The 14,933-nt window shown below is 45.5% G+C and overlaps 1 protein-coding gene across 1 annotated transcript; it reads left to right on the forward strand.

Moving 5' to 3' along the window:
• The first annotated feature begins 5,401 nt into the window (after positions 1-5,401).
• On the forward strand, positions 5,402-14,619 carry LOC135812700 (uncharacterized). The gene is made up of 8 exons (XM_065325970.1): positions 5,402-5,599; positions 7,088-7,369; positions 8,628-8,804; positions 9,246-9,394; positions 10,192-10,345; positions 10,811-10,897; positions 12,948-13,034; positions 14,241-14,619. The coding sequence occupies exons 1-8, from the start codon at positions 5,491-5,493 to the stop codon at positions 14,306-14,308; spliced, it is 1,113 nt and encodes a 370-aa protein (XP_065182042.1). The 5' UTR covers positions 5,402-5,490; the 3' UTR covers positions 14,309-14,619.
• Positions 14,620-14,933: the final 314 nt, after the last annotated feature.

A 14,933-nucleotide genomic window follows, 5' to 3' on the forward strand; every position in this document is an offset into this window, starting at 1 on the left:
TTAGCCAGGCACCAAATCCTATAGTTATTTTATAGGATTTGCTGGTGACAGTTAAGAGATACGAGATTAGAGGTGGATTATCAATATTTTCCTACAGGCGTGATGTCTCCTCAAGACCACAGTCAGAATCCTTGGAAGAGTGTAGAAGACGCGATCTCTCACGACTTTGGGATTGTACATTGCGAACAAACATCTCTTCTGTGAAAAACCCACCAACGAATACATGTGCGCTGGTACATGGTGCAGTTTGGCGGGTATGCAAAGCACGTGGGACGCTAGTAGGTACGTGACATTGTACCTATTTGTTTACCACAGGAAACAATTTACCAGTATCTCACACTCCTGGACTATCCCTATATACAGCTGGCAATATGAAAATTTAATCTTAGTACTCAAGTACGAACTTAGACAAAGTCAATGATGATGACGTTTTCCCCAATGACACCAATTTTATGACGCTCCATGTTACTCTACGTTACTGAAGTACTTACTTTGGTCATTGGTTTGTAGAGCCCCATTCTCTAGGAGATATCTACATCTGCTCTGTTTCAATGTCCAGCATAAGCGAACGTGTGGATCAAGCATAACTGCTTGGTTGACGCTGCCGCGGAAATGCGTATAATAATAAGAACAACATCAATAAGAAAATGGCTGAAAAGCGCTCGAAATATTATGATTTGAAGCGGGAGATTTCGAGGATTTGGTCCCTCGCCCAGGTTGACGTGGTCCCTGTGGTTGTCGGTGCCCTGGGAGGCTTTGGTGAGGGAGACTCCTCAATGCCTTCGGACTGTGAAGGGAGGAGACCTGGCTATTGTGCAACAGGAGGCTATACAAGGTTCGATTAAAATACTAAGAACTATCCTTAACATGTAGATGCACCTCTGCTGCGTTTGCATGTTCAATAGCTAAGAGACTTGAATAACGACTGATAAAGACTGATATTTCCTTTGTTACTCCCTTCATTGGTTGATGTATTTTGCCTGTCGCTGCAAATTCTTTATTATTGTTTTGATGTTGGAGTTCGGATTGAGTTTCTTTCCTTTCTTCCTCTTCCTTCAACTGTTTCTTGTCCCTTTGTTTTTTAAAGGTTTTATTTATTTATTTATTTTTGTTTGTTTTTTCACTTTCTTTTTGCTGTCCCACCCATGGAAATATTTCCCGGTGGGTCTGGCTTATCGCCTTCGAAAGAAGTGAATAAAGGAGAGATAATAATACGAACTTTGAAGATGTTGCGACTTCGGCGGCCGGTGATTCGTGAGGAAAGTGTCTGCTCCGAACGTCGGAGCTCGCGCTTCCTGCCGACTGACTTTACACTGGAATGCCTCACGACTGCGTCTGGAGCACACGAGAAGCCCGTTGAACATTCCACCAGGCAAACCTGCAAGAAAGCACCCCCCCCCCCCTCACTCAGTGCTAGGCACCGGCGGATTCTGCTCGAAAAGGTGGCAGATTCTGCTCCAAAAGCAGTGAAATTGGCAGAACCGTACAAACCTTATGGCGGGCAATTCCACGAATTCTGCTCCATTTTTTATCCACATACCAAACATGCATGAAAATTACCAGAAAAAGTACCGAATTTTGCCAATTTTTCTGCCGGCAGAATCCGCCGGACCCTATTAATTAAGGGCACAGTGTTTCGGGGAATTCAGCCCTCATTAGTTGAGCTGGAGTAGGCTAATGGCATTTCTGATCCGAGAGCCAAAAGATCACCAGGGTTACGTACAGTGACGCTCCGTATCCAGCGCGACAAACACATCGCGAGGATGCGAGGACTAGGCGGTGGCGTGAGTCAGTGTCAAAACGCTTACGAACAGTTCTTTCCGTTTCACCAACATACTGTTCCTTACTAGGCCTCGATCAAATATGCTTGCGCATATTTCCGCGTATTTTGTGACACAGCTCATATTATAGCATATAAGTCGACAAAGGGAATATTGGAATGAAGCCAGCATATAATTCAAATATTCTGCAGAAAATGAGGACAAAACATTCATATTATGGACAAAATGCGTTCAGAAATGTCTTTTATGGATGAGTTTGGAATGGTTGAGGCGTTTGCTACATTTCCACATGGATGAACACTATCGCTACGGTTGCTGGGGACACACCGCAGCCATCCTATTCCGCATGTCTTTTGATTTGCACCATAAGCATGATAGCCTTGAAGCCAATGAATATTCCAAGGTTGTAATTTTACTGAAATGACCTACACTTTCTGCTTATCTCGAGCATATTTTTGTGGCATATATTGGCATATCTTTTTGCATATCTTGCTAAGCCTTTGGCATAGTCATTATGGACGTTTTCCCTGATATGCGACTAGCATAAAATGCTCTTTTTTTAGCATATTTGGTCGAGGCCTATTGGCCTATACACAGTGTTTCGGGGAAAACCGATGGGGTGGATGTATGTATGTATGTATGTATAATTTTATTTGAATTCGCAAGTACACACGGGCTACAAGCCCAATTACATGGAAGCGAATGTGATAATGAGGTGAATTAAGAAAAAGGGTGGAGGAAGGAGGAAGACGGTAGCAAAGCAACAGGGAGGACAAATCAGGAGCAAAATTAACAATTGCACAAACATGAGAGTACCTGAGACCGAGGGTACCTGTGGAACGATAAAATGCTAAAGCAAACAGAAGAAAGGAAATCACAAGCCAATACGCGCTAAAAAGGATTCCCCGAAACACTGTGTATTGAGCAGGCACTGAGGCAGTGGTGATTTCTTGCAGGTATGCCGAGTGGAAGGTTCGATGGACTTCTCGTGTGCTCTGGATGGCAGTCATGAGTCAGTCAAGTGAGGATTCAAGTCGGCAGGAATAACGTGAAGCAACTTGGAAGAATGTGTATGAATGCGAAGTGTATGGGGGAATGCATGTAGGGCGATAGTGCGGGTTCGAATCCCAGGATATGCCTGAAAAAATAGGAGAATTGAAAAATTTATAACATCCCTATGATTTTTTTGTCGTCAGATACGGGATAGCGCCAGGCGTGACACAAACAAACACACAAACACACAAATACCAAATTAAAGCTGTGTGGACTCTGGCTAGCGCCAGATAGGCCTTGGCGGATAATGCTCGAAAAGGTGGCAGATTCTGCTTTTTTTTGCACCGAAATTGGCAGAACCATACAAACCTTATGGCGGGCAATTCCTCCAATTCTGCTCCATTTCTTTATCCACATACCAAACATGCATGAAACTTACCAGAAAAAGTACCGAATTCTGCCAATTTTTCTGCCGGCATTATCCGCCAAGCCCTAGCGCCAGACGTTACTGAAGTAACGTCTTCTGCATAGCTACGGGAATAAAGATTATTATTATAGTGCCATTATAGTGCCGGCAGAAAAATGGCAGAATTAGGTACTTGTTGTGGTATGTTTCATGCATGTTTCGTGCCGGGATAAAGAAGATGAGCAGAATTCAAGGAAGTGCCTGCCATTAGGTTTGTGTGGTTCTTCCAATTTCACTGTTTTTCGAGCAGGATCTGCCAATATTTCGAACAAGTTACAATATCGTCCATTGGCTACCGACTGGACCGACTACGCCGATTGACAGAATCCAATGTGAACTTCCTCTCTGCGTGCTTGTGCACCTATGCACTCTTTTCGTTACCTCTGTTGACGCTACAAAATCGCTTATCATATCTCCAGTACTAAAGTCATAGTGAATTGGTTTTCGCTTCTACCCCCAGCCACACGTTAAATGCGCCCACCCCTCATCAGTTGAGTTTGAATAGACTGGGGAAGATTGTGTCTGAAGAGCACCACTTATTATAGTGCTCTCCATGCACAAACTTCACCAGGGATACAAACTTCCAGAGACGCTCCGTTTCCAGCGCCACAAAGACCTCGTGAACACCAGATAGCAGCGCGAGTCAGTGTCGCTCATGGAGGTGCTGAACAAACAATGAGGACCGTTGGCAATTCACAACGCTGTTGCCTCCAAACCATCTAATTCGCAAGCCCGCGCCGGAGGCAACAATGTGAAGGGGAGATTGGTGCCACTTCGGCGATACTTGGGGGATTGAACTTTTTCTGAAAACCTAAGACATGTGCAAATGCGACTCACATACATGTACTGTCATGTATAGTCATGGTTACAGCCTTTCGCCTCTGTTGTGTGTACATGTAGGGTACCCTGTAAGAAGGCCCCAGGCCTGTGAGGATTGCCATGTTCGAAATATTATAATGATAATAGTCGCCTTCTTTCCTTTGCATAATTGTGTGGATTCTCCATGATCCACATGCACAGGCTTCAGCCTAAATCAAGGGAGCCTCCGTCGACAGCTTATAAAGAAGAAGGAGCCGTAAAGTCGGGGCCAAAGAAATCCTACCAACGAGGCAAAAACAGCTCCGTATTTCCGTTTTTGCCCGGTCCATAAAGTACAGTATGAGCCAGAGCAGAAAGGGTCTTTTGAAGTCTCCCTGGTAGAGCTTTAGCCTTTTGTCTTCATACTCATGGTACTCATCAGTACAATCATATCTAATTATTTCGGCAACTCGGCGTATCCATGTGCTTCTTTCGTCTTGAGGGTTCAACAATGGGAAGTAACCATGTAGGGGCGTGAGCTCGCCTCTCGGAATCTGGAGTACAGCTCGCTCGACGCGACCGAAAAAGGAGTGAAGAGGCGCCACATCTAGATCTTGTATTCTTGATCTGGTGCGCAGGCGTAATGGGAATTTTTGTAGTCAGTATAGTATAGGATAGTATTTATTCATATCTCTCTAGGGCAGTCCCCACAGACCTATGGTCTCCTTACGGGGCACCCTAGCCAATCTGGGATTGCGATACGAAATTGATTTGGTGAAGCAAGGCGGACCGATGCCGGAACTGAGTTCCAGCGGTACGGTCAGCGGCTAAATAAGAAAGAGAGGAATAACCAAATCGAGAGGAGGCTCGTGGTGCGACTGCGTCTTGTCTTTCGTCTTGATTCTACGCATCAGTACATGGACAGTTTTTGGATGCCATTGTACGCATTTATAGTGCTACTTGAGCAGGGGACGTGTTTTGGGATCCCTAGACTACCTCCAAAAACGGCCACCGGCCACTAAATGGGCGCAGAAAGGAGCATCGCGCGAAAGAGGATGCGCTGCAGGCTGCAAGTAGCTCAGCACATCGTACATCTGCAACTTCTAGGCATCCCAAACTGGTGCGCGGCGCACGGTGTCTTCAGAGCAGACAGACAGTACGCAGTAGTTAGGAGGCACTGGTCGGTACAAACACCCAAAGAGAGAAACCCTTTTGGGAGCCGGATCATCCTTTTGAGAGCCGCACGTAGAAAAAAAACGCGCGTAGAATGCGGGGCTTAAAGAGACCCCTTCGATGCATAAAAGGACAGAGAAAGGTGCTAGTCGTACAACTGCAGTCAGTTGGCAATAAAAGAACATCGAGAGTGGCGCACGGCTTCAGTTAGACCACTTTCCGTTCATTGTCCAGTTTCGCATTTCTCTCCTCTCTCCCAAACAAGAATAATCATCAAGAATGGCATCGTGTGGATCCCGAGTAAGGGCACCACCGGCATTGACACTGGTGCTGCTCCTAGGCCTAGCTGTGGTTCTTCCGTCATGCCACACTGCCAGTATCGACATGCGTAAGTACAGTACAAGATTGTCGTAGGCATGCCATCCTGCTACGCTAGGGTAGGACTCTGCCTCTCGCGAGACTAGCCTGCATGCGTGACTTGCCACCTGCACTGCTGATGGCGACTGAGCTGAATCATTGCTTTATCTGTCTCGCGACCGTTAGTTTTCCTGATCCATTCACTCCAAATACGGTCACTTAGAACTTAAGTAGCGGTTAAACGACCGAGTTGCTATGTAAGTAAGACTCAATAAAGTTGAGTAGATAGAAGGAAAGCCATTAGAGACGTGAGTCCTTTTCGCTTTTGCACACAGCACAGTACAAGAACGGTCGGTGAAAAAATTCGTTCGACAGGGGGCTCTTTGAATGTTGACACATAAGGTGTGTTTTCGTCAGTTGTGCAAGGGTGGACGAACATGCATTTGTATGCACATGTACAGTTGTTAATGTCTGTCTATGCAGTGTTTGTCAATGAAATGTGTATACATGTCGTGCCTGTCTATGCAGTGTTTGTCCGTGTAATGTCTATTTAGGTAATGTCTGTCTATATTAAACTGAAGAATACGCTAATAGGGACAACCAAACTAGAAATCAGATTTTTCTGCAAATGAAACAACCAAACTCCCTACCTGTGAAGATCTGGGTACGAGGTGCTAGGAGGAAAACATAGGATATGTTTCTTCCAGTGCTGCAATCACTCCTGTGACTTTGTCCCTCAGTGGCACAGGGTACTACAATTGTCTCTTTCTAATCTCGCACCTTGAGTAACGGCATTTTCTGCTGGATAAACAAGGGTGCTGGATTATCAAATGACCCTGCCTGGCCCACCTATTAGCATTCATGTTTGCGTTATACGCAGGAATTTTCTGTGTCAATCCAGGCACTTTGCGGAATGCATGTCTAACTAATGCAGTGCGTAACTGTTTGTAGCATGTGAAGACTTTGCCCTGATAAGTTAGTTCATACACATCTTGCACTGATCAAGCTGGCATATCTATGCACCGCTGCAGGCTGCGATGTGTTACTGTTGGGGTTATATAATCGAGTTACAGTTTTTTTGGAGTGTAAGCTACACACCCATTCCTTGCCAAGAAATGCAGACGTCATAACTATTAATTTTATCATCGTTAATTTGATCATCGCAGTGTAAGCCGCATCCTACCTTTTTGGGTGAATTTTGAGTGTTCGAAGTTTGTACTACGAAAAGCATCGTATGTACAGGTTGAGCGATCTGTTGCAAAAATCGCTTAGTGGATCCAGAAATGAAAGTACCGGATTAAAGCGTATAAAATGAAATTAAAAATCTGCATTGTCAGAAAGTGTGCTGGTTTGCAAGGGTTCCGGATTAACAAGTGCTCAATTAGAGAGGGGCGCATGATCAGATTCCATTGAGCAGCAATGTATGCACCCTGTTGATGCTCAGAAGCATGCATATTTTGCATTACAAGTCATGTCTCCGTGTCTCCGTGTTCGCTTTGCTTTTTTTTGCCACGTGCAGGCACCTTCAGGTGCGGTGCTTCCACGTATCTCAGTGGTGACCATGGCGTCACACTGGACAGCGCACGCCAGAGCTGCCTGAACGCCAACTCTACTCTGCTCAACCATCTCTTTCTGGCTACTCTGAGCGCTGAGGAGCGCGGCTGTGTGCTCAACAGGGCTAATCCTATTTGGAACGTCGACGCCAACGACAGGCAGTATGCGTTTGATGCGGCCCTGGGCGTTCAAGACTTCACTATTCCCCAGAATGATGAACAAGTATTTGGTTTTGTTTGTCTTCCAAGTGAGTATTGGATATCAATAAAGGTGTTATGTGTTGTGTGTTATGCAGTGACAATTCACAATATGGATCTCAATAAACAATCGGGGGGGGGGGGGGGAATAAGAGTGAAGTGAGCGCTCATGTGCAAGTTCAGAACCATCGGTTTCCTCTTGCGTGAATAGACTAGGCGGCAGGGTGTGGATGAGTGCAGATAATCGAACACTCGCGACAGAGAACCATAGTGTCTACAACAGCATCCTGGAGTGAACGTGTACATGTAATTATTGTTTCTGTTTCTGATTTACCCACACATGCATTAACCCCATGGCTGATCTCACTCATGAGCTACATTCGAATTGTTTCTTGGTATCATCATTATCGACTGAGAACCGTGGTGGTCACGAAGTGACACAAAAGCGAGACAATTAATCGGGGTAGCACACTGACGTAATTGCATTGACATTGTTTACATTGGCAAAATGGGTGGCACATGCTGGCTTGTATTTGTAACCACATACAGATTGTGCTTTGTGCTGTTCTCTGTGATGATATTCCCCATCAGTGTTTTCTTCTTTTCAAGTTTATGTGGATAGGAGCATGTACGTTGTTCTCCAGTCAAGAGTCCTTTTCATTTATTTTCTTTTTCTTCCATTTCTAAGAAGCTTAGTCCACGTCATTGGAAGGCTCCGTTCTACGTGAAACATGGACAAAATAATGTAGAGAATAGGTGTTTGGGTTAGAGTCCATGGCTTCGCATGTTTTGAGTCCAGGTATCAGGTTCTCGACGGCGTGGCACACGCAAGAAAATACGCTGAGATCGTGTGCATGTCATCCATGTTACAGAGAAAGTTGCCTAACTTGGAACGGGGAATTCCCAGTGCACACTCCATGTGATAATCTGTGTGTGGACATAGAGCAGAAATGGTTTATTATACGGTGCAGGGAATGATTCAAGGGATTCTTCGGGTCGTGTTTGCGTAACATGTATACTGGAGCCTTGGTCTCTTCAGCTGCTGTGGAAGAGCGTTAGGAAATAAAATCTTCCCATTTATGTCCAAGGATTGTCCTAAGTTCCGGTAGTTCTGCTGAGACGTGAACGTTTTCATGAAACTGATGGTCGAGTTCTTGCTGCTGCTGCTGCTGAGTGCAGAATCGCTATTTTCCAATTTTGTACGCTTGGGGTTTTTTGTATGTAAACTCTTCACACTTGCACTTCCCCATGGTGCCAAATCCCGGCAATCGTGTGTTCTGCTCTGCTGTGATGCCTGTGTATTACTAGCCAACTACAAGTCGCTGATGGCCAGCTCTGCTCCAGCTGTGGACACCAGGAGCGAAGTGCTCCGATGCAGAGGCTTGCCAGAGGTCTACAGCTGTAACGACCAGGTCAACATTCCAGACCGTGAGCCATTTAACCTTTGTCTGCCGCGATGCTCAAACCAAGCACCATTTCCACCCAGTAAGTTTACAGGATGTTCTTAGACCAGTGTGCTATGGATGCTTGTACCGTGGCAATTCCGTACTGAATGTGTGCACTTTTAAAGCCGTGATGGCATATTTGATTAACAATAATTGTCACCTCCATCATAAGCCTGGGGCTACTCTAGTTTTGCTCTGAAAATGAGACTAATGTGAGAATAGAGGTTTATTTTTATATAATTTTTTTTACAATGATCACAGCTCAAAGGCAAAGACAAAAAATTGCATAGTCGGAGGACAGTGATGGTGAGGCTTTTTGCCCTCAGCCGAGCCGACCTGAGGTCGCGACGTCATGGGGACATACCAAAAAGGAAAAAAGGAGAAAAATGAAAGGAGTGACAGGTACATGATACGAAATGAATGGAAGAGATTGGTGGCCATGACTTGCTGTTTGATTGACCTTGGTGTATCTCCTCAACAGCACACAATTTCACCGCAGGAGAATACCGTGTAACTATCACCGAACTCAGTGTCACTTCTCCAGTGGCTAGATCCCAGTGCAAGCTCCAGGGTTTGAAACTGATGCGATACAAGGATTTACCAAGTCTTATCGGTCACCCACAATTCGCTGTGAGTATTTTGTGTGTGTGTGTGTGTGTGTGTGTGTGTGTGTTTGTGTGTGTGTGTGTGTGTGTGTGTGTGTGTGCATGTGTGTGTGTGTGTGTTTATGTGTGTGTGTGTGTGTGTGTGTGTGTGTGTGTGTGTGTGTGTGTGTGTGTGTGTGTGTGTGTGGCTCGCCAACATTGACTCTCTTACCCTTACTCTGGGTCGCTGTCACGGGGAAAATGACGTGGCCCTATGGGGCAGTCATGCTATCTATAGTAGTGGTTGTAGTAGTCACTTAAGTAATAGTGTGTTTGTGTGTGTGTGTGTGTGTTTGTGGGTGGGTGTGCATGCACGCGTATGCGTGTGTGTGTGTGTGTGCTTGTGTGTGTAAGTGCACCTGTGTGTGTGTATGTGTGTGCATGTGTGTGTGTGTGTGTGTGTGTGTGTGTATGTGTGTGTATGTGTGTGTATGTGTGTTTATGTGTATTTGTGTGCGTTTGTGTGTATTTGTGCGCATTTGTGTGTGTTTGCGTGTGTTTGTGTGTGTCTGTGTGTGCTTGTGTGTGTTTTTGTCTGAGTGTGTTAGTTGAAATGTTATTGAACTCTTCAGATTGAACTCGGTGCTGGTTGGGCAGTTTTCTGGGTTTTTTTTCTTCATTTTACGATGCTATACATGTATGGCAAGACTAAGACGGGGGGGGGGGGGGGGGGAGGTGGGGGGGGGGGGGGGGTGGTGTTATCCACTCTCGCTCCTGTTCATGCTCCATCCTTAACCCTATGTCTTGTTCTTTGTGTTCTTCTCTTTTCACCCATGTGTCCAGGTAAAGCTCAATTTCGGTGGCATGAGTGATATCTGGATGCTGAACAAGGGCAGGAAAATCGCCAAGTATGCTCTCAGGAACCCTCAGCTACACTTACCTGTAAACGTACTGCGCCACTCGACCGTGAGTGCAAGCGGCTTTGTCTGTATCAAAGGTGAGTTTCGATGACTAAAGTAAATCATTGGCTGCCGTTCAGCATGGAATGCAATTGCAATGATTCCCGAGATCACAAAGGCAGCTGGCCTTCGAAAATGTAGATGGGTGCGAGGTGGATGTCCCTGCGCAGAGTCGTACGTGGTCAGATGTGCAGGGTGCCTGTTCAGAAGGACCACCAGAATGTGAATAGCATGCAGCCAGGGCAGCAATGTTTGGGGCAAGAAAGGCAGACAATAGGCCTGTTTCATAATTAACCTCATTATCACATTCGCTTCCATGTAATTGGGCTTGTAGCCCGCGAGTACATGCGAATTCAAATGAAAATATACATACGTACATACATAGGTGGCTAAGTTGGCCTTTTTTGGTAGATGGCACACATGCTGGTTGTGCAAGACTTCACAGCCTGCAGCACTCTTCATTATTGACTTGGCTTGTACCCCCTGATGTCCTTGTCTGGCAGATATCAGTCCTGATCGATGCCTTGGAGAGCAGCTGTGTCCCGAGAACCACAAATGCGTCTCAACTTCAAAGGGCTACGAGTGCAGAGGTAGGATGTGAGACTTGTTGTCACTTGCGCTGTGTACAGTCAAATTCGTGAATAATAACTTTGGACCTACCAGCAACTTGGGGACGGCAATACGATCTTCACACCTACTGACCATTTGGCTTGCGTAGTTTCAACCTCATGGACAACTCGCAAATAATTCTCCACACTTTTCTCACACAGTGTTGAGGGTTATTATTACCAGAACTAGCTCTATGCCGCGCCATAATGCATTCATTTGACCCTGAATACTGTACGTAACCCACCCCGGGCAGTATGAAGTACAGGCATACATGTACATGTATCCTCCTCCGCTCTTTGCTGTCAGTGGTTTAGTCTGTTTCCACCAGGGGCACGGCTTGATTGGGCTCCATTGGGCATGGGTATACTTGCTAGCTTGTTAAGGTCAGGCTTAATCTACTCTCTTACTCTTCCAAGTATACATAGTCTGCGACCGAACATTTACATGTTGTGTGACAGAGACACCCCTTTTCTTTTCACACTTCCTTCACCCCTCGCCCTTCACTTCCTTGCCACCTCTCACTATTACTTGTAAACAGTTATACTCGATCTGCGCACAGCATGCTGTTTCGTTCTTTGTGAACTCCTCAGCGCAGTACAGAGAAAATGAGGCCGAACCTGATAGCAGTGAAACTAAAAAATTTCCAAAGCCAGATTTAAATCAGGCCCGAACTTACCTTGCCAGAGTGCTCAAACTGACAAGTCAGTGAGCTCTGCGTAATGCAAACAGCAAAGGCAGCAAAATATATATAATAATTATACTCAATCTGCGGACAGAACTGTTTCGTCCTTTGTGGACTCGTCAGCGCAGCACGGAGGAAATGAATTATATTATTTTCACTAGTTTGAGGCAAATTATATTAATTGTATAAATGTAGAAAGGAATGAAGTTGGTTTCTCCAACGAGGAGCACATGCTTCTTGCCGAACTTGACACTTGACTGACTCACGACTGCCATCCGGAGCACACGAGGAGCACGTCGCACCTTCCGCTTGGCAAACCTGAAAGAAAGCACCACTCCCTGCAACTTCTAAGTTCGTAGAAAGGAAGCGGACATAATGGATATGAGTTAAGAGTAACTCTCCATCACTGTAACCAGATACTATATACTATAACCTTGAACCTTCCGAGTTGGAAGGCTATCTGTTTGCGCTACGGAGATGTGTTGAAGCTAGGTGTCAGAACGTCAAATGTATCAGTACTTTGTCAGCTTCGTGTCTAGTTGTTGCACTTTCTGACTGTATATAGTATCTGGTTACAGTGATGGAGAGTTACTCTTAACTCGTATCCATATGTCCTCTTCCTTTCTACATTTATTATTGGCTCAACATCCGAGTTATAATTATATAAATAATTCATTTTTTGTTTGAGACTCGGGTGGAGACCAAAATTTGCGCATCACTAGGTACGCCACCACCCTCAAGGATCAATCCGCAGATGCAGCTCCTAAACCGGTGCGAGTTGCGTAGATCAGGCCCACCACCAAAATGGTCAAACACCAAAATCCCTTTCGCGGGATCTATGCTCAGATCTCAGACCTGCCCATCGCGGAAGCGATGATAGTGAACAGCTACGTTAGACATAGCAACTTGTGCTGGGATTACACCATTCAACAGCTTGCAAGGCTGATGAATTGACCGCCACTATTTGTAGCCTGGTGTCCACCACACAGCTGGTAGTGACTTTTTCTGGCCAGTGAATCCCTTTTTTTCATTTTCCATTTTTTTCACACACACACACATGCACGCACGCTCGCGCGCGCACGCATGCACGCATCGACACACACACACACACACACACACACACACACACACACACACACACAAATGCACGCGCGCATGCACCGACACACACACACACACACACACACACTTAGTTGTACTTGTACTTGTTGCTCACTGCCAAAACGGGTCACGTGGGTCTCCCCAGCACAAGAGAGATAGACTCAAAACGAATCTTGGAAAGATGACTCGGCTATTGAACCGCTCAACGACCGACACTGTTGTCCTCTCCTCATTTCCTTGTTTTTCAGGCATCAATCGTTGCGTGGCGGTAGAAGAGACTTGCAATTTCATATATCCAGTCTGTGTCAACTCGGATATTGGCTTTAAGTGTGAACGTAAGTTATGAAACTTGTTGTGAGTATTAGGGTTGGCAATATGGTAGGTCAGGACTATGCTGAAGAAAAGTCCAGATGCCCGCACCGTTTTCAGCCCAATTTTGCTCAAATTCTTAGGGCTTGAAGAATCATGAGGGCACACACTTAATTCAAACATATTGTTAGTGTTCCCTGCATCCTACTCTATGTATACCCTCGTTTCCATGTCGGGACCCTTTGAAACTTTTTCAAACCCCTATACTGTGAAAAGCGGAAATTCGCAGCAGCCTGTGTAGTGTCACAGGAGGTGTGAGTTTTGTAAATGTTGAACTGTCTCTGCTTGGATGAAAACTGCACCATAGCTCAGTGGTAAGAGCATCGCTGGCCTCAAACGAAGGTCCCCGGTTTGGGTCCTGGTGGTTACAGTAAATTATTTTACAGACTTTCCCTTTCCAACTCGTTCAACAAATGAAAATTGCCATTAAAGATTTTTAAAACTAGCAGTATCAGCCAGCATGTGAAGGCTGCTGCGCGTGGACATACAACGTTTTTCCGAATCCCTGTACGATATGCGACTAAAATGCTTTGAAACCTCATTCATCAGTAAAAGTAACATACCCAGAGAAGATAAGGGATATACTTATATTTTCAAGCTCTTTTTTATGTCTGCATGGCACTAGTTTGAACCTGACTGGAGCAATCAGAAAGAACGCGTTGTTGAATTTCGGATATACTCGTAAGATCAACGTTATGCATGCAGCCTTCATTCTATTCAAAGCGTTTTATCTCCTCGCGCAGCAGCCTACACATGCGGGCTGATACTGCAAGTAATCAAAGTTGGGTTGAAACGGGTAGGAGTTTGGTCGGGTAACGAGTTCAGGTATTGCTATCGGGAATTTGACATATTAGTAGTGGGTACAGAGAGTGGGCGCTTGCGCTGCAAAGACAGTGTACAGTGGACATGCAGCCATGTTTCTTATACAGTTGAAAATGCAGTACTTCAACTACTACCCGAATACCCACTCGAATTACGGCTAGCATGAGCACTCTACTACCCGATGACACCCCTAATCAAATTCTACATCAATGACATGAGGGGCATGTGACATGCTGTTGGCTGATTCTTTGCACTGCGTGTTTCATGTGTGCGTGTGTGGCATGTGTGTGTGTGTATACGTGTGTGTGGCCGTATGTGTGTGCGTACACTCGTGTGCCTCCATTTTCTAGGTGAGCCTGCGCCTGCTGTTGTTCCCGGTTACCATGCTAATTTTCAATTCCCCCTCGCTGCACCCTAAGCATCCCTAAAATGTGTTGTACAAGGAGGAAAACTTCATTCTGCCAGCGGAGAGGGATGGACACAATAACGTGGAGTACTATAAGTCGCCTGATGATTGCATATAGCAAAAACCAAATCTGTAGACCTCCGTTGTGTCTTTTGTGTGTGAATTATTTTGTGTGTGAATTATTTTCTGTAGATTATCTTGTTTTTGTCCTCTAACTATGCTACGCTCTCTGTAGATTTGCACTTCCTACTGTGCACAGAATGTACTTTCTGTTCTCATTCTCTCGTGAATGGCTATGAATAAAGACGGCCATTGAACTCGGAGTAGCACTGTGTGTGTGTGTGTGTGTGTTTGTGTGTGTGTGTGTGTGTGTGTGTGTGTGTGTGTGTGTGTGTGTGTGTGTGTGTGTGTGTGTGTGTGTGTGTGTGTGTGTCGTCAGTCCTTTTTCTGCACCTTGTCCTCACCCACTTACTGAGGTGTGGTGAGCCCATAAGTGGGATCATTTTCAAGTCCACCCAGAGGTTTGGGGATTTCAGGGGGTGTCGGCCGTTGGGCGGTTCAATAGTCAATTGAGTCATCTTTCCAAGATTCCTTTTGAGTCTCTCTTCCCTCTCCCGGGGAGACCCAAGACCAGTTT

Source organism: Sycon ciliatum, chromosome 3, assembly GCF_964019385.1.
Source record: "Sycon ciliatum chromosome 3, ocSycCili1.1, whole genome shotgun sequence".
Taxonomy (NCBI): domain Eukaryota; kingdom Metazoa; phylum Porifera; class Calcarea; order Leucosolenida; family Sycettidae; genus Sycon; species Sycon ciliatum.

Bases quoted from the DNA above. Each gene is read 5' to 3' on its own strand.
- LOC135812700 (XM_065325970.1), top strand. From the start codon at position 5,491: ATGGCATCGTGTGGATCCCGAGTAAGGGCACCACCGGCATTGACACTG. The intron at 7,370-8,627 runs GTGAGTATTGGA...GTGTATTACTAG, and splicing joins TGGTTTTGTTTGTCTTCCAA to CCAACTACAAGTCGCTGATG. The intron at 8,805-9,245 runs GTAAGTTTACAG...TCTCCTCAACAG, and splicing joins CCAAGCACCATTTCCACCCA to CACACAATTTCACCGCAGGA.